General features: G+C 32.5%; 2 protein-coding genes across 2 annotated transcripts in view; one reads left to right on the top strand and one right to left on the bottom strand.

Annotated features, from left to right (window-relative positions):
- Positions 1 to 901: 901 nt before the first annotated feature.
- On the top strand, positions 902 to 2,979 carry LOC120326186 (uncharacterized). The gene is made up of 5 exons (XM_039392438.2): positions 902 to 1,090; positions 1,952 to 2,093; positions 2,163 to 2,279; positions 2,519 to 2,619; positions 2,714 to 2,979. Exons 1-5 carry the CDS (start codon positions 1,047 to 1,049, stop codon positions 2,799 to 2,801), a joined length of 492 nt encoding a protein of 163 aa, XP_039248372.2. The 5' UTR covers positions 902 to 1,046; the 3' UTR covers positions 2,802 to 2,979.
- Positions 2,887 to 21,172, bottom strand: part of LOC120326144 (polycystin-1-like) — a 45,748-nt gene continuing 27,462 nt past the window's right edge. The window contains exons 49-94 of the mRNA XM_039392380.2: positions 21,003 to 21,146; positions 20,769 to 20,906; positions 20,350 to 20,514; positions 19,932 to 20,065; positions 19,701 to 19,848; positions 19,411 to 19,508; positions 18,826 to 18,973; positions 18,284 to 18,433; positions 17,694 to 17,922; positions 17,404 to 17,581; positions 17,219 to 17,321; positions 16,838 to 16,975; positions 16,431 to 16,544; positions 16,194 to 16,356; positions 15,669 to 15,792; positions 15,205 to 15,322; positions 14,942 to 15,082; positions 14,305 to 14,500; positions 13,848 to 14,018; positions 13,594 to 13,740; positions 12,950 to 13,121; positions 12,686 to 12,851; positions 12,283 to 12,510; positions 11,996 to 12,109; positions 11,691 to 11,812; positions 11,400 to 11,519; positions 11,157 to 11,318; positions 10,215 to 10,408; positions 9,558 to 9,781; positions 9,289 to 9,396; positions 8,775 to 9,055; positions 8,397 to 8,533; positions 8,150 to 8,315; positions 7,818 to 8,000; positions 7,400 to 7,523; positions 7,171 to 7,331; positions 6,863 to 6,998; positions 6,330 to 6,464; positions 6,023 to 6,204; positions 5,674 to 5,818; positions 5,441 to 5,564; positions 4,757 to 4,989; positions 4,451 to 4,583; positions 4,088 to 4,157; positions 3,876 to 4,013; positions 2,887 to 3,749 (exon numbers count right to left, since the gene is read on the bottom strand). Of these exons, the coding sequence (XP_039248314.2) occupies positions 3,428 to 3,749; positions 3,876 to 4,013; positions 4,088 to 4,157; positions 4,451 to 4,583; positions 4,757 to 4,989; positions 5,441 to 5,564; positions 5,674 to 5,818; positions 6,023 to 6,204; positions 6,330 to 6,464; positions 6,863 to 6,998; positions 7,171 to 7,331; positions 7,400 to 7,523; positions 7,818 to 8,000; positions 8,150 to 8,315; positions 8,397 to 8,533; positions 8,775 to 9,055; positions 9,289 to 9,396; positions 9,558 to 9,781; positions 10,215 to 10,408; positions 11,157 to 11,318; positions 11,400 to 11,519; positions 11,691 to 11,812; positions 11,996 to 12,109; positions 12,283 to 12,510; positions 12,686 to 12,851; positions 12,950 to 13,121; positions 13,594 to 13,740; positions 13,848 to 14,018; positions 14,305 to 14,500; positions 14,942 to 15,082; positions 15,205 to 15,322; positions 15,669 to 15,792; positions 16,194 to 16,356; positions 16,431 to 16,544; positions 16,838 to 16,975; positions 17,219 to 17,321; positions 17,404 to 17,581; positions 17,694 to 17,922; positions 18,284 to 18,433; positions 18,826 to 18,973; positions 19,411 to 19,508; positions 19,701 to 19,848; positions 19,932 to 20,065; positions 20,350 to 20,514; positions 20,769 to 20,906; positions 21,003 to 21,146 (7,227 nt within the window). The 3' untranslated portion in view covers positions 2,887 to 3,427. The remainder of the gene's footprint in view (positions 3,750 to 3,875; positions 4,014 to 4,087; positions 4,158 to 4,450; positions 4,584 to 4,756; positions 4,990 to 5,440; positions 5,565 to 5,673; positions 5,819 to 6,022; positions 6,205 to 6,329; positions 6,465 to 6,862; positions 6,999 to 7,170; positions 7,332 to 7,399; positions 7,524 to 7,817; positions 8,001 to 8,149; positions 8,316 to 8,396; positions 8,534 to 8,774; positions 9,056 to 9,288; positions 9,397 to 9,557; positions 9,782 to 10,214; positions 10,409 to 11,156; positions 11,319 to 11,399; positions 11,520 to 11,690; positions 11,813 to 11,995; positions 12,110 to 12,282; positions 12,511 to 12,685; positions 12,852 to 12,949; positions 13,122 to 13,593; positions 13,741 to 13,847; positions 14,019 to 14,304; positions 14,501 to 14,941; positions 15,083 to 15,204; positions 15,323 to 15,668; positions 15,793 to 16,193; positions 16,357 to 16,430; positions 16,545 to 16,837; positions 16,976 to 17,218; positions 17,322 to 17,403; positions 17,582 to 17,693; positions 17,923 to 18,283; positions 18,434 to 18,825; positions 18,974 to 19,410; positions 19,509 to 19,700; positions 19,849 to 19,931; positions 20,066 to 20,349; positions 20,515 to 20,768; positions 20,907 to 21,002; positions 21,147 to 21,172) is intronic.

The following is a 21,172-nucleotide window of genomic DNA, read 5'->3' as shown; positions in this document are numbered from 1 at the left end:
TGTGAATGTATTTTTCAATTCAATTATTACCAACTTATAGCTGATGTTCATAAGTGGAGGCTTGAACGTTAGTGGAAAATTGCACAATAATTATATATGGATGTAATTTTTTCTCTCTGCAATCTCCGCATATCAAATACACTAATATTGAATAATGCAAAGATACAATATACAAATACCAATATTTATTGAAGATTCTGTAAGTAAATAGAATATTGAATTTTCGTATTTTACTGTAATTGTATCTAAATAACGATAACACGAACACACTTAGTTAACACACAGCATAGTTATGCTTGTGATATAATGAGTCATTCATAGGCAAGTTTTGTGACAACATGAACTGCACTTCACTTCTTTGCCACTAGAGAACAATGCAAAATAACATTTGTTAAAATAATCTAAATATATCTAAATGAATGCTAAAACAATCTAGAAAATAATATAAAATCTGAATGGGTATTTATTACATCTAAATTATACGAAAATAATCTAAATATAGACAAGAGAGCTATGCTCAAATATATGGACACGTAGAGTCACATAATTTTGATGACGTCATAGCGAAAAAAAAAAGTAATAGCCTTCTGGAGAAAATTTTTATCTTTAACCACTGAAAATTTCAAAGCAATTGGTCCAGTATTCGAAGAGAAAAGCGACTTTTTAAAAACGTGTCAAAGAACAAGAACAAGAACAAGAACAACAAGAACAAGAACAAGAACAACAACAACATAATATTGAAACGATCGTTATGTCCACTACGTGTCCAAAAATATTCCAAGTTGGCAAGTCGTTGCGTAGATGTGTCTGAGCGACTTCATGAATTGCTATTGTTACGTCATCGTAGGCTTATTGCTGATTGGTCATTGTGACGACTATAAACAAGGAAATCGATGCTCGGGGAAACACCCATCGATTATGCGACGGAAGAGTGATTTTGAGCTGAACGGACAGTGCGGCATACAAGTTGGCGCGGGCGACGGACGCTGTGAAAGCGAAGCACCTGTTTTATTTTCATCACACTTCTAAGCTTTCTGAAGATAGGAATGAATCAATCAATCTCAAAGACAAACCAAACACTTGAGCACGAGTAAGTTCGACATCACTACGTACAAGCACAGGTTATGGTACCGTACTCGACTGGTAACGTTACCCTTCCATGGTGTCTGAGTCTGACGCTTTGCACGATGCACCACACCGCCGAGGATAGAATTACTTGAACAAACGCTGTGGTAAATTTATGAAATTTTAGCTTGGGACGCAATGCTGTCATAATAGCGGGAGTCCTAAAATTCTCAGTTTCCTTATTAGTTTCTAACAATTATAGACTATATTATATTTCCAATTGACCGGTGTAAACCAAAAACCTTGCGTGTGAGTTCTTACCCCAATATCGTTTTACTTTCTCCCTGTTACATTTTGCTTAATTTGCATTCCGGCCAATTCTCTGGCTATTCAGATAATCGTATTAGGCATTTTCACAACTCACAATTTTCACTCTCAATAAGAGTATCATTCCCCCTCAATTTAATAAGCTATGACCAGATATAATGTACATGCGTTCTCATCATTTGTGTATATATTATTTTACTTATTTTCATGTTATTTTGTGTGATTGTTTATATTGCGTTAGACATGCACGTGAACTTAATGTTATCGTTCTAAATGCTTGCCGATATTTTGCGCGTTTTCCCTGATTCTGTTTAGTTCGATTCCTTGATGTGTATCGTACGTTGTCAAGACGGGTTTATCTAAAATAAATTACAATCCTGTGTTTGGATGGTCACTGGTTTGCTGATGAAGCGTTGTAGGATAGAATAAGATTTACATATTTATACCAGGGGAGAGGAAAGTCGATAAAACGGCTTGATCATATTCATATGACAAGCTACGTCCTTGTAATGATTCCAGTTTTTGAATAATTTCATAAACAATGTCCAATTATTCAAAGCATTGACAAAATCTTCGGAGAAATTCAGAAGTCCTTCAATGAAAAGGGAGACGAAAAGAAAAGACGTGGTAAGCTTGGGAAGAGAAAATTTGTAGAAATGTCAATTATGAAGCAGTGGAAGAGCATCGACGCTTTAAACGAAGTATGTGTATAAACAAGCTTAAATATGTGTAATAAAAGTATACTTTTGAATGAAGTATTTTACTTGCAGCAACAAATTCATAATCGGAAAGAGGTGAACAGAATATTTAAAGACAAGTCTAAACAGATATTCAAGAAGTGGAAGTCGGAGTTAGTGGAGAATAAATTACTTGCAGAAAAGCTAAAAGTAAGCGACTAGATCAGATTTAGTCATAATTGTGGCCATTTGGGCGCTAGTTCAAAAATATATGTATCAGAGTTGATTAGAACAGACATCACCAGAACCAAAATTAGTTTATTTTCAATTTTGTCTTGGACAATTACTAACGGAATGAAATAGACTTCCACATGCAGACATGATAAAAATAGTGCATTATTATTATAATGAAAGAAATTAGTCGGTAATGATTTAATTTTTGGAAACAGAAAGAATCAAAGAAGCTGTCTGTATTGCTGCATAGACTTCCTGATCCTGACTCGAATTCAGAAACAAAATCGGAAAAAGTGCATAAACATTTCATCAACAGGTGAAGAAATATTTGCTTCAATAATTGTCCTAATTTCCATGTTTTTGGACTTACTAATATATTCTTAATACGTTTCATTACTTTCTTTTCACAGCCAGAATTATGTGAATAAATCTCATAAAATGCAGCTCAAAATGGAGTATACTCGACTGAAGAAAACTCATAGCAAGGAAAATAAGTAATAACGTTATTTATTTCCATACTATTAACTTTCATTATTTGAAAAAAACTGATTCTATCCGTGTTGAATCTATGAAGTATGACAGAAACAAGGACAATTTCAATATTCGAATTTATTATACAAATACTGTAATTACACTTTTTACAATATGTATAAAAATATAGCAGACTTTTACTGAATGAGTCTTTTGTCAGTGATTTTGAAAAAGGTAAAAAATTGGCTCTAGCACATGATTAATGGCACTTGCCGTCAAAAATAATTTGTAAAAATGAAGAATTATAATAATAGTGAAGAGATAGAAAATAAAAATTGTAGCTTTAAAAACGGAACACACGAGTATTAATGATGAACATGGAAAAAATAATAAACACATAAATATAAATACTTTTACTAAGATTCTCACAGTATAAGATTGTCAAAAAATGATACTAACTACAATTATATTTATATACAATATATTAAGATATATAAAATGGACTCACACCTTACACTGTTCAATAAGCACTTCACCAAAATATAAAGACCTCGAATTGCTTCATCAGAATGACCATAGTTTAATAGTAAACAGTGTGAATGTTGTGCGCATATTGACAGACCAAAAGAAAAAGAGTAAGGTTGCAAAAAATATTATTGCAGCTGCCAAGCACTTTTCTTTGGAGTTCTGCCAAGAGGACTTGGTCGGTGTTTAGTACCTTTAGAGTCTATTTTTTGTGGATGAGGAGAACCAGATCGTCCGGATGATTGCTTTATATAACGTGTGTTGAGATCATTAAGAGATGCACGGCTATGCTTTTCTTGTGCTAGTAATGTTGAGTCTGTACTGAAGCGCACACCTTCATCACTATGTGGTCGTTTCTTTGTGGAATTATGGACCGCGATGCCCCATTTTCCAGTTGGATCTTCATCTTTCTTCAATACAGAACTTGCACTAATTGTGCCTCGCACAGTACTAAAACAATAATGGATAAAAATTATGCAATACTATTTACTATCCAATAGATAACCTGAATGATTCTGAAAATTTTACATAATCATAATTTGAAAATGTTAAATTTCTTTTATCTATACAACTCACCCTTTTTGTGTCTGTGACGGACCAGTGTAAGAACTACTCCTGACTGGAGGTCGACGTAAAGGATCTCCTACATCTGGAAACATGCTCTGCATCACTGTTTGAAATCTTGAATCATTTGAAATTTCACTTTTTCGGCCACTAAATAGAAATTATAATGTTTGCAAATAACGATTCACAGTTAGAGTGAATGATAAAACAAAGATTTGACAAACCTGTTCAAACTTGTTTGAGATAATGTTTGTTGGCTGTGCATGCTGAAATGACCTCGACTAGAATAGGTTGCTGAAATATAAATTGTCATTATTCATATCATGTTTTCTTATTTAATTGAGGCCGTATTAGATGATACTGAACTACAGCAGTCATTAATGTAAGAAGTTGATAACATAACATAATTATGAAAGAAATATAACGAGTTACGTAGACTTGAAATAGGTACTAATGCAGCATACCAAGCAGACAATGATACAAGCACACTGCAAGGGTCTAATTCACAAATTTTCCATCTCACCGTGTCATTTGACAAGATGAATTTTTGAAAAATGACTTCAGGTCTAAATATGCAGCATATTTACCAGCACTTCTCACAGATCCTTTACTTTCAGATGCAGGTATGAAGTGTGGCTGTACAGTCATACTTGATGCTGCCGTAGCTATCTCTCTTGCTTGACTTTGCAGCATTGCAAGTTGTTTCTTTCGCTGGGTTATCTAAACAATGATTAATATTTGCTATGACTGTACAGTTTTAAACAAGTATTATATGCACAGTAGGTCATGATTGAATAATGCAGTAGCCTGCCTCGGTGTTTGCATAAAACAAATTTATCCTGTTTTTTAATTCTGAAAAATATTAGTATGATACTCGTAACACAATTACATACTTCTAAAGCCTCCGATTCCATATCAGTGACCTCATTTGTCAGTACATTCACACGTTCAAATCTATGTAACATCATGTCAACTGAATAGTTTGACAATCTGTTATACAAGTAGTCAAGATGTTGATTGTCCATTGGTGTGTCTGAAGGTTGGTCTAATGTCAGGTAATCATACACAGATATTGAATGATCCGATGGTGTTCCAAATCCAGAATCTGATGATGATGAAGAGATTCCTAGAACAAAGTTTTTTTAATTAGTAAATCATTATTTTCAGTCCAGGGTGCTTGTCCTGCTACTGCTATAATAGTAAGCAGTACAGCGCAAAACTCGATGAAGCGGTTACCAAACTTTGTAGTACGCTATATCAATGGCTTCGGACGGATGAGCCTGCAGGCTTTTTCGGCATCACTTATTAACCACATTATAATGAAGAGTGGTAAAGAGTCTTTACTCTCACTCCGGGTTGATACCACATTACCACTCCCTGCATTTTCAGTTCAGTATATTAGTTAGATTGTAGTTTGTGATTCCCATTAACTCTTATGTTTTTCAATTTACATATAAGTTGATTTTGCACAATTTTGCGTTATACTTAGTAGATGAGCTCAATTGGATATTTTAAAGATTGACAAATGCAATTCAAATCGCAATGATAAAAGAATGCAATTAGCAGAAGATAATCACCTGTTGCATATGAACATTGAGAAATCCTCCCTGGCATGAAGCATGTGTCAAATGAGTCTAGGGACATGAATGACCCTCTTGAAGATGGAGTTGACATTCCTTCGAATCTTACCATAGGTCGATACTGGATTTGAATATACAAGTTTAAAAAAGGTTGATTCATAGGAGAGTGCAGAATTAATTTGCTGCTGTGACAATAGTTTGGAATCGAAAAAATTTTTCAAATATCTCACCTGCTTTGGTTTTATGATTCCAAGGCGCATTTTAATTCTTGCTATTAAATGTTTTAATATTTCGTAATCTGGAACGTCCGTCCTCAGATGACTTTTTCTGCCATGACTGAACTTGTATTCATTGATAAGAATGGCAGCAAATATCCTGAGAAAATAAAGAGCAAATAGCATATCAAGTGTAGGCCTGAACTATCATTGTGCATACATCCCGTCTCCAACATTAATATCGCTATATTTTATCTACCGGTACCTGTATATATTAATAAGACAAATAACATACATGATACACAAATGGATTTTGCATAATTCAACATTGAAATAAATTGAACTGTTTTACTCTTTGACATACCGGCAAAATATGTAGAAAATTCCGAAAAAGTATGAAAAGAAAAAGAATATGGTGAAGAAAGGACTGTAGTCGAAGCATGTTCTGACATCAAGACGCCCTCTAAAAGCACGAAACATTGCATATATTGCATTTGGGAAATCCCGGAAGTCTGATATTACTTGATTGTAGCTTTGTCCGTAAACCTGTAGGTAGTAAAACATACAATTTGTTGCCCATTTAAAGTTTCAAATGTACATAGCCAGCTTGCAAATGCATTTTCAAAAAGTGCAATATAAAATGGAAAACAGAAAATAAATATTTAACTAACCAAATATCCAAGAATTGCAAAGTTGAGAACAAATAGCATGAGCATGAATGAAGCCCCAAGCAGATATCCTGCACTTGCAACAATGGTGTCACCAATTGAAGACCATGATTTGATAAAGCGCAATAGTCTTGCAGCCTGCAAATTAAGTTGAGTTACTTCCTAGAATATTTTTGAAATTTATGGTCTAATGTTAAAACCATTGGTTGAATCCATATTGCGGTGACCATGTCTTCGAAAGTGAACCACTTGCTAAAGAGCATACTATAATATGATATGGGTTTAATGTCTATACATAAATGAATGTCATTTGAAAAAAATCAACAAGGCGTTTTGCAATACATTCAGAACTACTAGATCTGAAAATGCGTTACCTCCCTGGTTCAGCATACACATTTACCGAGGATTAGATGGTGGAAATAAATTGAAAAGCCTGAGATTAATCTGCAGCCCACAATACTAAAGAGGTTAGGACAAAGAGTGCACTATTAAGCAGCCGTATTTTATATTATACTAATAACTAATAAGTGTATTACCCTCGCTATGATAGCAAATAGAAGTAGGCAGGCAGTGATGGTTACTAAATCAGTATAGAAAGCAATCTTATAAAAATTGGTGAACGCGGTTTTGTCTGATATGTATCTTTGTGTGACTTCTTCCATGTATATTTCCCTAGAAAAATTAATAATATTTTATAAGATAATATTCAATTAATTTGGTATAAATCAACAATTTTTTACACCATTATCATTGTAAAAAATTGAAAATTTAACAAAAAGAAGGCATTCACAAATGAAAAAAATTTCAAAATGTAAAATATTCAGTAAAATAGAACAATACATACTTGTATATGAAGAGGATGCATAATGTGAGTGTCAATGCCAGGACAACTAGATTAACCCAATTCGTCCACTTGGTGAAGTATAGTTGTGGGGTTATTTTTGGATCTCTGACTTTTTTCAATTCCATCACTAGTAGAATAATACCAATGATTCCGACAAATGACTAAAACAAAATTTGAATTATTATATTGCTCACACGGTTTATTTTTAACAACAATAATTCATACAAACCATAAAAAGCATGTCCACATAGAAAGAAGAACTTGGCACAACAATACGGACTGTTTGTATATCTATTGATGGTCGCACACCTCCACTGACACCAATTTCAAACATTACAGCACAGACAGTAAACCTAAAAAAAATAACATTAATAATCTGCTGCAACACATTCAACATACAAAATTTCATATTTTCCCAGGAGAGAAGAAATATTGAAAATTTTAATGCCATAGTAAAATACCATAGCTAGTCCGGTACCGATTAAGGAACCAGGAAACCAGCTATTATAATTGCCAGATGCTTTAACATGGTTAGCATAAGGATCCAATAAAATCAAAAGAGACTTATTGTGAAATGCATTAAACTTGATTAAGCATAACCAAGATAGTGGAATATTATGATCATATTAATGTCAGTCAATGCTTACCAATATGTTGCTGGATTGAGTTGTGTGAATTCTACAAACACCACTCTGGTATTCCTGTCAATCCAATTCTGATCTTGCAATTCTGTAAACTTCTGTTTGGCCTCAGTTTCAGTTGATGAAGAATTAAAGAATTGTGAATATCCAGAATCATCATATATCAAATCTTCACCCCAGTACATCACACTATGAATACACATAAGACAAATGTAGAGATCTATTGTAAGAAACTTGAGGCATATAAATGTGAAAATACTCAAATCCCAACAAGACGTTATTTAACTTTGAAAATATAATGGTCTGATTTGAATAGTTTGCAAAATCCAAATTCTAACCCTCCAAATTCAGCTTTAGTCCATGTCCATGAATCATTTGTGGAATTAGTCCAGCCAACACCAAAAGTATCAGTCTCTTGCTTCCCTGAGTCGTGATTCAAACATGTTTGTCCCGTGTTTGTTATCTGACTATATTGCCTCTGACCAGTATCAACAAAACAGATTCCTGTATTTGAAGGAAAAGATTAATTTTATTTAATTACAATAAACTAGTGATTGTTCTAAATATTGCAACATAACTGATTACCTGGAACATCTCTTTGTTGTCGAAGTCTGACTTTTCCAAGAAGATTGTTATTGAGATTTTCATTCTCCAAAGATGTTTTGGCTTCATATATCTTCACAGCAAATATTTGATCAAGCCATGCCCAGATATCTGTCACACTAAAAAATAGAAATAAAAATACAGGCATTGAAAATATGAAAATATTTTCATTTTTAATGTATTTTTGCATATCAATACCTCTTCAATTTTTAATCAAATGGCAAACAACTCTGTTACATGTAATTGCAAGAAAAAAAGTAAATTGTCTCAGAGCAATTAACACAATGACTGTTTTGATAACTTTACAGTAATGATAATAAAAAGAAGAATTATAACAGTATATACTTATTAGATACTAACGTTCTAATTTCATTGAATGTTGAAGATTTATTCTGCCACCGAGGTCCTTCAGCATCAGATTGAAGCCTGAACTCAGTGTTGAATAACGATTTCTTAACAGCAAGAGTGTTGTAATATCCCATGGTGTCACGATCCCAAGATGCCACTGCTGCAACTGACGATAGGAAAATCAAATAGATGGCCAGATGTAAAAGAAGCTTGTTAGATCTTTTTGTTTTCTGAGCCTCACGCTTGCATTTATCCAGAGCAAAACCGCCTGGTGCTCTCACCTTGCTGAAACTCTGTAGCAACAAAGAAAAATGTTAATCAATATATAATAAATAGAAACTAATGTTCCAACACAGTTTTCTTTGCAATTCATTCTTATAGCTTTACTGCTGGAAACTTCACAGACCTATTTTTAAATACTGGCATCAAAACTAAGTAATATCAATACCCATTCTATTAAATGACATAAAAAACAAATTTATTCATAGCATAAAAAGTTTACATAAAACATGAAAAATTAACTTACATCAGTATGTCCATATGCTTCTACAAGAGGTTCATCCACAAGATTATCATTTTCATCAGGATTTATTGGTTTTGTAATCAAGGCCAAGAAAGCAGCAAATAGAACAACCTGTTCAAAAATAACCGTAATATCATATAAGATTCATTTCAAAACGAAAGTCTTTTTTATTTATTTTTTTCCACGCTAATTAAATTTTAATGAATTTCAAGATATATATACTTGACTGAAATAATTTCATCTCATTATTTATTGATAGAATACGAATTTACCTTGATAGGTTCTACAATGAAGAAGCTTTCGAGCAATGCAACAAACATTGACAAGAGCCATCTTTTTGTTGTGTCTGCACCAAATGCATTTCCGTACAATATGATAAACAGAATACAGACTCCCATTGTGATGAAGCATATAAAATAGTTGAGATAAATACACCAGTGTGGTAGAAGATATTTTTCAGAAGATGGCTGCGGACTTGATCCAAAGTATGTTGATGCTGATAAATGAAAAAATTATATGCAAATTATATAACACTACGTTCTACTACGTTAATGTTAAATTTGTTAATTTGAAATATCAAGTAAAATGGAAATAGCAAGAAATATAAACCATTAATTAAAGCTAAATTCATATAAAATATGAGAAATGACAAAATCAAATCAAACACAGATAGAAATATTGCAATCAAAAATTGAAACAATGAACAAGTGATTGCATTAAAGCAGGATAAGACTGATTCCGATTAGTCCAGAAAGCTTAATCTATTTTCATATCCATGATGAAATAAATTGGGTGATGATGCAAAACAAAAACAATGTTAATATGCTTTGTTGATTCAACAACTTCAAGACAACTAGTTGGAGAGCACAGACATGGCTAAACTTCAATAAATCCACAAGTTGTGTCATACATGGTGTTCATAAAATTACCTCTTGACATTCTGCTTTCACCTCTACTGGTAGGAAAATCAGGTAATGGAACATCACTTTCATCAGAATCATCATCACTGTGACTGACGAGTACATCGTCTAAAACCAAACCTCGATGTTCATCACCAAGTGGAATTTCATCAATCTCATTGAACTTAGTTCCTCGTGTACGTTTCAAAACTGCTTGCTTATTTCTACAACAATATAATATCAAAATTTGATATGTAATCAAAATTTGATATGTAATCAAAAATAAGCCCGATATTACTAAATATTGCCAGATATTACTAGACATATGAGTGCTCAAAACAGTGTTGGGCAGAAGTCCTCGAACCCCTGTTAGTCAATTTGATTCACATCCATTCGAATGTAGAGTCAGGTCAGTCACTGAGTTGAACCTCACTTGAGTGAGAGTCTAAGTCAAGTCTCGGATAAAGAAATGACTTGAGTCCAATTTGAGTTGTGTCAATGTCTTAGCCCCCAACACTGAAACTCGAATTAGCATAAAATAATTATCAAAGTTTGTTATGTTGCTTAATAAGTTAGCCTATTTCCTCGTTTTGTGCTCTTTTATGGTACATTGTACATCTGCCCATTTTTTATATGTTATTTACTTTTTTAACCTTAATTAATTTGTTGTGCTTATTTTTTTATTTATTTTTGTCATTCTATGAGGACATTTAAAATGTTTGAAATAAACAAATAAATTTCAATAATCACTGACTTGAGACAATATATCGAATTTGTAGCATGAATGACACACAAGTTTAAGGAAGACAACGAAAATTAAATTCTATTAATTGCGATGAAATTTGACCATTAAAAATACTAGTATCAATTATTATTAGAAAAAATTTTGGCCTCAGTCTGACTATAAATAGAGTTATTTTATTTATTTGTAGATGTTTCTCTTCAAACTGTGACATTAGTTTCCTATCTTACGTAATCACAAGATCTTCCTCCATATCATCATTATTTGCAAAAACATCCCAGAGATCATTAATATCTTCATCATCATCTTCATTCTCAGGCACAAAGTTAGGTGGACTAGCACTGTCTGTATTTCTGACGAAACCAGTGTTGCGTCGTCGAAGAGGTTTTCTCCTATTATAAATGTATATTTATATAAAAATCAAAATTATCAGCCTGTTTTCCTGCGTTCAAGAAATAAAAAAATACACTTACGTCACACTTTGAGGAGATTCTGTAAACTGGGTTGTGGAAAACTTCACTGGTTTCTGCAGTTGGTTTTCATTTTGAGAATGTAACAAACCTTTTTTTGTTGCATTCGTGCGGTTCGGCCAACTGTTTAACATGACAAAAATTATGATTTCTTACTAGCCTATTATAGAAAAATTCAATTCATACATTCATCTGTGTATTCTCATAAAAATTTACAAACAAGTGGAAAAAATAAAATACAGATTTTCAAGTAAAAGTCAATTCATTCCTATAATAAGACAGCTGAAATCTTACTCTGGGCTTCCACTTGTAGATGATCTATCCTCACTTGAAGATGCTATATCTCCTGATGATCCTGTCACACCAGATGATGATGGACTATCAGACAACTGAATTGCACTGTCATCAGACCAGACCTAATTAACATTTTTAAGATTGAAAAAATATTGATCAGATTATTCATTCACTACAACTTTGCGAATTGTTCAGCAAGAACATGCTGTAAGTATGTATATAAGTTGAAATCCATCAACAGCAGGAGAAACAGTGCACTTTATGCATAATTGTGAAAAATTTGGAATAAGTCATGTAAAAATTACCTTGTCTTTGATGTCCAAAGATTTAACAGTTCCAGATCCTTTATGTAATTTTGCTTTACGACTTGAAGATGATTCATATGGTTTACTTTTTATGCTAACAGGAGTTTGTGCTCTCTGAATGAAGTTGCAAAACAACACGTTAAAGTATAATTTGTACAAGTATAAACTTTGTAAAGTTATTTCACTTTTGTTAAAGGTTAGTTGACTTATAACGATAATTAACAACTATTCTTAATCTATATTAATTAACTTTGCTTAATCTTCGTAAAAGAATGAAAGTTACTTACTGAATGAAATAGTGATCCACCATCTACTGATTCATTGAAATATCCGGCCAGAAATTCATTTTGTCCTGGTAATCCTTGATGGTGCCTTGAAGATCCTTCACTGTAATCATCATCAGAATCTGACATGTCAGCATTATAACGTCTTCCATTTCCATCAATGATTTCATCAAGTATTTCTATTGTTTGTGCAGTTCTTGAACGTTCAAGCCAGGGTTTAACTGGTGCCACCTAGAATTTCAAATATATTATATTTGGCACTACTGGGAACAGGAAATCGCATTTTCAAAGAAAAAAGGCTATATTCAGGGATTTGAATCGAAAAAATGTAATATGACAATATTTACAATCCACAATTTAAAAAATTCATATACAAATATTGACTGAGAAAGTTCAAAATTCATACCTTGCTCTTAGATTTCTTGAAAACGCAAACAATGATGAGACTCAGTGGAAAGACCATCAAGCTAACAATTGCACCAACAGCAATATCTTTCCATCTTAAAATCCCAACTATGGTATCTTGTGGTATTACATCACCATCTGCATCCCATCCTTGATACCAAAATGCACTGAAAAAAGGTTTCAATTTAATTCATAAAATATAATCACATTGGCAAGTGATGTGAAGTGCATCAGAATGTGTATTCATTTTTTACATCACTCTTACCTGAACAGCATGAATGTCAGAAGTAAAGTAACACAGCATGTTACTCGCTGAACTCTTGTAAATCTGCTTCGAGTTGGACGTTCAATAACGGACAACCATAAATGTGCATCTTCCCATCCGTATGATAGTTGAGAGCCAAAAATGTTTGAAAAATTCATTAATTCTTCCTCAGCTGAAAATAGTAAAACAACAAGGACCTGTTATTTCTTCCCCATATAAATGGCCGGCAACCACCAAACCTGGTGCTGGTCCATGAAGAGTTTATTACTCGTTAACATCAATAGAGTTTGGTCAAATTTGGTTAAATTTGGTCAAGTAAAAAAAAAGGTTAGGAATTAGATTCAAGGTACCACAAATGAGATGCAATCTGCAGTTAGCATTTCAATAAGTCTCTGAAATTTGACTGACAAAATTTGTATTAAAGATTTTTTAGTCCTGGAAAGAGAAGTCAAAATCAGCCAGACCTTTCATGGAAGGCGTGGGTAAAGTTTTGGGCTGCTTGAAACAACACAGTTACTATTCCCATTCACTATTATAGTGTCAAATTTAATGGTGGAAGATAAAAATAAAAAATTTATAACATTCCAACAATTCTTATTTTACATGAAGTTTGCTGAAATTGTTTATCAAAAACACTAACTTACTTGCAACTCGGATGGTTTTTTCCAAACACGTTTCATCTTCATCGTCAGGATAAACTTGCAGCCACGAATTAACCAGAAAATAATACTTATATTCAGTTTGAAGATCACGAACCATGACGCGGTCCACACACCAGCCAGGATCCAAACCTGATAAGATGTGTAATTTTGAATATTTTAAATTTCAAACGATGGTATACATTTATATTAAATCCATTTAAAATTGAAATCAGATAAAAAATGTTATTCTATTGTACCTGTGTTGTCATGCCACAGCTTGATTTTATAAATTTCACCCAGACTAACATCAGAAGCAATTTGCATTGTGTCAACAGCACCTCGTTGAAATGCATCTTTTCTTGCTAGATGTCTTGAACCTGATCTTGTATCATATCCATAAACACATATTCCAACATTGGCAGTCGTTCCTGAAATATATTAAATAAACTATTATATTACATATCGGTGATATAAGAGTGGAGTGGGTCACTGTAGCGATAAAAAATTCTGAAGTTATTGGCAATCAACTTGAAACATAAACAATTTTATGCACAAATTAGCATACCACAGTGAATCGGGGTTGGCTTGTGACACACCCCCTTGCGTTTTCAAAAAGTAATGTGACAACAGGTGTGTAGTATGATGTTTTATTTTTTGCTTGCTAACGTTAAAGGAAATATGAGTGGCCCAATGAAACATAACAAATATACTTACCACTTCCAATTCCAGCAGCAGTTTTGATTGTAATTTCATATTTGAATGAACCATCCAAACCACAAAGCGGAATTACACTTGCTTTCTTAATATCTCTCAAATCAAGTTTTCTTGCCCATATCATTGCAACAATGTAGAGGAACATAATAACAACCACAGTTATCAGAGCAATAGGATTTTGTGAAAAATCAATGTTCTGTAAATGCAAATGAAGAAGTTTAAAAATCACAAGTAACTTTTCATTAAAATACTTTGGCAAATATTGCTTCAAACTATGACTTGAACACTAGCTTGAAAAGCATGTACATCTTTGTAATATGTTCAAATGAAAATTTATCGAAATTTTAATATTTGTCCTTTTGTCTTAAAACCCTTAAATTACTTTTCAGATATTTATACATATGCATGAATTAGAATATTTAATATACCTTTTTATTTCTGTATAAATTAAAAATACTGTCAACTCGAAAAACGACAACTTATATAGCGATAACAGGATGAGCAACAATAACATTTGATTATTTACTAAGAACATTGGACAGTACATTTAACCATTCAGTTCAAATTAACAAGAAATTAAATGAAATTATTTTATCAATATAAACAGGCATACACTGAGATTAGGTAACAATCTTACCACAATATCAGTGACATTGATAAGATTCGGTGGATTAATGACAAAAGATCCGAATGATGTGAGATGGTCTGAATAACATACTGACACAGTGTATGTGGACTCTGATGATGGATATAAACCATCAGTTGCCCATATGTCACTCTGCAAAATAAATAGAATATATAAGATAGATAAAATTTGAATATTGTATTTTTTATCATAACTAATCTACAGTTGGTTTAGAAATGCTCCCTTTTCTGTTTTTGTTTTAAAATCAATCTTACCGATTCACCATAATACAGACATAAGCTGTAATAAACTGCAATCTTTAGATCAATGATTTCATATGTGAAGTAGTTGGATATATTCAAATATAATTCTGGCACGGTTGTGTCATTCAACCTGAAATGTATGAAGTATTTTTTAATCAAGATTGCAACAAAATTGGTATTGTGAAAGAAGATCCTTTAAATGGCTGAACTATAATGCACTTTGCTACATGATTATGATTGAATTGCCGCAAATAACAGAGGGAAAATGGAGTCATATATACTGAATAATGGTTTAAATGTGAATAATATTTTTTACCTTAATTTAAGTTTTGTGATTAAAATAACTAATGCAAATAGAATTTTGAACAGGAAAACAATTCTAAGTATTTGAATTATCAGTTCTAATTGAATATAAACATAGTTAATGTAATTATGCCATTTATCAACAAAATCGAGAAGACAGAACAAATCCATACGATGGATCCAAGAAGAATGTATAAAGTTGATGATTAGCACCATCTGTCATCTCAACATCTGATATCCTCAATATTGCAGCATAATCTTCCTTGTTTGGTTTAGGTGAATATCCAAAATAAGCCTCTGTGGAAGATCATGGATTGAATATATATTATTTGCAACAAGAATTGCTAAGTTGCAGGTATGCAAACAGCTTATTGGTACTAATTTAAGTTATGTTATCACGATATCTTTTGCTTATGAATCCATCTATTAGTTTGATGAATTTTGTGTGCAAAGGCTGCGATACTCCAATTAAACGGTACTCTTACAATATCATTTGTCATGGAAAGATGTGAGAAAAATAAAATATTAGAGTAGCAAAAACAATAAAAGTTTTCACCTTCAAAATTTCTCTTGTATTGAATTCAAATTATAACTACAACCTCAAACTACCCTAAGCCAATTACAGTTTGTTGTAGGAGCAGATTCATTTTCCAAATATGCAAGAACAACAAAAAATGAGCAAAACATCAATTTCTCACCTATGGTTGGGTTTGGCTCAGCTTTATTGTTGTTATACTTTTTTGTATATATGATCATGATGTGAACTGCTGTTCCTGCATCACGATTATCATTTTTTATCGTAATTGCAACAGACTGTAGAGGTTCAACCATGTCAGGAGTTGATTCAAATACAAGTCCAGCCTGCAACGCAAATATAATTTATGCTTTGATGACTTTTTATGCAGAAAAATTTCAGCTTCTATGTCCGCACTCACCCTTGGTTGATAGTTTGAACCGGAAGCATTTACAACCTGCAATGTATCAGCAACACTCAAGTATTCCCATGAACTTTGTGCCATAACAAGTTTTACTCGTCTTTCATTTCCTTCCTGTAACAAAAAAAGATTCTGTGGCTGTTTAATTTGTTGGTCATAAATGTTTACTTGATACTTTTATAAACCAAATGGGTGAATAGAAAGATCTACAATAAAAATTCATAAATCCAAAATAAAGATGTAATTTCAATCGTGCGAATGATTCATCTTATCTTATGTAGGTTTTACACAAATTCATTTTCATGTCAGCAAGGATCAATAGTTTTATAAAATTAAAACTTCACAATGTTTTTTGAATATGAACTACTACAGCTGTATATATAGTAATCTGAAAACCTATTACTTACGCTGGCTGTAGCCAAGTTAGTGATGGGAATTGCTGTCCCATTAGGATATGTGTATTCTATCCTTGGAACTCGAGAAGTGATGTTTGCATATCCATTACTTGATAAACTATGAGGTGGAAAGCCATAGGTAAACGGATTCTACATAAAAAAGAAGACATGATATGATGTTAATTCATAATTAGATAAGAAAAAATCAGTAGGCTCAGTAATGATTACCAAAAGCAACAACAAAAATCTCTTTAAATGAGTCGCAGCTTCGAGGCACTGTGATACAGAAAAATAGCAATACAAGAATGAAATCCATATCCAACTATCCTACTGGAATAGGCTCATATAACTGAAAACTTCAATGAGTGTTAAATGAAAAAACTATGGACTCACCTGCTCATAAACCATTGAAACTGCAAACATCTCAATATCAGAACTCAATCCATCAAATACATGACTTGGAAGATTCCAGTATATACCCCCATTCACTTGTTCTCTGTGAAAAGCAGTTCAAAATTTAAATATTGCTGCAGTTCATGATGCTAATTATATTATCACTTCAATATCAAAACACTCACTTTGGAGCTGTGCTGGGGGTTGTCTTGATACTTGTGACACTGACTACAGGAGATAAGAATGAAACTGCTTCTTCATCAACTACTTTACTTTTCAGTACATTTTCAACAAGTAAATCAATGTTTGTCATCAGTTTGTTGACAATTTCACGTCGATATTCTTCAGTGTAGTTGACAGACACTGAAAAAGGACAAATTCACTATTAAAATTGGCCACTATTAGTGTTTTAAGAATAACAAAAACCCAATTTTTCATTGTTGACTTTTAATTTTTTCCCAGGAACAAAACATACCGTTTCCAGCATTAGGATTTGCAATTGTTTCTGCGGTCACGGTGTCATATACAGCATAGTTGACAACTCTGATTAAACCACCAATAATATCTAGCACATCGTTTGTCGCTCTCTGGAATGTTGTTTGACCTTCTTTATTAACAAATTCTCCCAATCTTGTTACCATGTTTTCAACACTGGCAACAACATTTTGCTGAATGCTTGGATTTTGCATTTCCATCGGTTCTTTCTGAAAGAAAAAAAAATCTCATATTCTAACTTATGTAGTTCATCTAGTCGTTTGACGTTATTGAATATATCCATATAGGTAGCTTATTTATAAATCAAATATCTTCAGAAATAATAAGGTATAAGAACATCTATGGCAATAAATCAAGGTTAATTTTGGAATAGATTCGACTTTGAAAAACAAATTTGTTTTTTGTCATTTGTTTGACAAAATATATTACTGATAATACAATCCAACAGATACTGCATGGGTGGTAAAATTTAAAACTTGAAGCAGAATATAAATAGCACCAAAATCATCATTCATATTCTCATGTAATATCGACTCGACTAGTCATCAAGAATACACAATTGATTTTTACCATGCATTGTTCTAATACAGATGCAACTTGCTGAACTTCCTTCAGGGTAGTTGTTTCAATCCCGGTAACAGTTTGCGTAATTTTCTCTCTCACTGCAACTCTTTTACTATATTCTGTATCGGCAACACTGATATTGTTCTGAGTTGACACCTGGAATTCATGAAATATAAAGCTTCCTTTTTAACAAAATTTGAACAAGCAATTTCCATCAATTCTTTAGAATTAAGATCTTACATTCAAGATGAGATAACAAATTACAATATACTTGAAGATCCAAAGGATAAATTCTCAATTTTTAATAAAATAAAATATGTTAATTAAGCAAAGTGTAACATTCGTAATATGCATTTCATACAATGTTTAAACATGGGGGATGATATCTTGGATAATGGAGTAAATACTGGTAATAGAAGAATGAAGAAATGCATTCAATAATTACAACATCACCATATATCTCGTGCCATTTAAAAGAAGTGCTTTTGACTGAATTTCTGCATTTTTCATTGAGAAGATGTAAAATAATACCTATATATAATTCTTACCGAATTAAGGATAGTAATGGCAGCAGCAGAAAAATCCAAAATATCTTGTGGATCATTTAATTTTTCTAAAATCGTCAATTCCACTTGTATTTTTTGAACCAACCAATCAATGTGTGAGTCTCTCTCTCCCATAGTTACTGTTACATTCCTGTAAAAAATTCATGATTGATTTTTTTCCTAATTATGACTGTCTTGTTGCAAATGATTGCAGTCAAAAAATAGTTGCAAAAGATGTGACGATGGAGGGACAATATCTGCAGAAATATTTCTTAAGTGACAATGGATTGGACACAAGTAAATATTCATCTAGGCACAAAATCAATTCATCATTATTTTTTACAGATCTAAAATAAATATCTGACAATATTTTTGAAGGATGGAAAATACTTCTTATATTCTGCAAGATTAATAAAACATACTTTGTTGAACTTGAGGCACAGTGAACACAGTGATAATGTTTAGTGCTCTATGAAATATAATATACTCAATGACATGGTACTGTGGTATGGTATGTTGACCAAATTATAACATGACTTCAAAAATGTAATTCTATCCTGTGATTAAAACAGACAAGTCAATACTCACTGATCCAAACCAAGGGTAGATGTACCAAGCTGATCTTCAACTAATACTTTGATGTTGACCAAATATCCATAATCTGCATGCCCAAGAGGTACGTATCCCTGTATTACAGAAAATAATATCAATACAAAACAAATAGTCTTTAAAAATAGTTTTTCACTCTAAATGCACTAATTAATTTATTTTTAAACAAACATGCTAATCAAAAGATACAGAAAATATTGGTTATATACTTGTGTTTGACATAATATAATAGATAAATAATTCCATGGTAAAGATTGACGCTTTCTTACCTCGTATGATAATTGTGTTCCTCGATAAAGAATAAATGTGTCGTCAGTATCTTCAAATCCTGTAGATGAACGTCGACATGCAACAATTGTGTACACTAAAGGTGAGTCAGAATCTGCAGCATCATCTCGCCAGTTGGAACAAGAGAAACTAGAATGAAGATAAACTAGTAGCATTGATTTCTACAATATAATTTTAGGATAAATCTGAAAAATGTGGAAAAAATTACTTACGACACCAGGGTATCCAGGGCATATATAGGATTTGTAGGCCAACCATCATATGTCATAACACACGTCCCATTTAAAGGAGGCAAATTGGGACCAAGTACCAACTTAGAGTACCCTTCCTCTCCATCAACATTGATCTAATGCAAATGAAAAATAAATAAAGATATCAAGTCATGATATAATACGTATTCATATACCCTGAAGTGAGTACTAAGTGAAAGACCAGTGTCATCCACATTATTGGGAGAATTTAGTTTAATTGAATGAGTTTACCGAATATGAAAACCAAATAGAGTACAAAAACTAAAAGAGAAACTAATAGAAGGTGAAATTTAAAAAAAAAAGTGATATTATTCTAAATGAATTTAAGAACAGATAATGAATATCATGGAATATCTTTACACAATTATACTACAATTACCCGTAGTTTGAACTGATAGGTGTATGAGTTGACCAATGCTCCTTCCTTCACAACCAAATATCTTGATTGTGCTCCTGTTGTTGTTGTTTCAAGATCAAGTGGAAATATAGTATCTTCTTCAGAACCATTATCGGATACTCTTAACACTTCCCAGATATATTTTATCTGAAAAATCATCAGCATAAAATAATGAATTAATCTTAATGCCTTCATAAATGTAATTGAATAGGACCGGTAATTTAAATTCATCATGAAAATATCCTGTAAATTTATGATTGTCTCCAACAAAACAGAACAATTTAAAACAGTATTAGGCTAAATACAGTTAGAATTTTCAAACAAAAATTGACTTATAACATATACGGTCGTACATCAGCAATAAGTCTGTGTGTCATAAAACCTTTTCTCTTGGTACTTACATTATCGGTGCTTGAGCATGTGTCACAAGATCCTTGCAATCCAACGTGAAATGAAGCACTGATCTGATATGAAGCCATGGAGTAGCAGGTATAACAAACTATTGTTGTTGTGGGTATAGTACGTGGAACAACAACAACCTTGGAACCGAAAGCAATTTGTCAAAGACATGAAATACATGAGTACAACATTCTGCTCAAATAAAGGTAATTTGAAATATGAATAAAACAGCCTACTCTTTGAACAGCAGAAGAGTCAGTTTTTCCGGTCTTGGAAGCTGTCACCTTATAATCATATTGCATTTCTTCTTCAAGAGTTTCAGGAGGTATACTGAATTGATATTCAGTCTGATATGCCAGTGGTATGTCACATTGGGCAGTCTGCAAGCAAATGAATATTTTTGTTA

Source organism: Styela clava, chromosome 4 (assembly GCF_964204865.1).
Source record: "Styela clava chromosome 4, kaStyClav1.hap1.2, whole genome shotgun sequence".
NCBI lineage: Eukaryota > Metazoa > Chordata > Ascidiacea > Stolidobranchia > Styelidae > Styela > Styela clava.
Note: the sequence above shows the minus strand (reverse complement) of the source record. Positions and strands in the feature narration are given on the sequence as shown.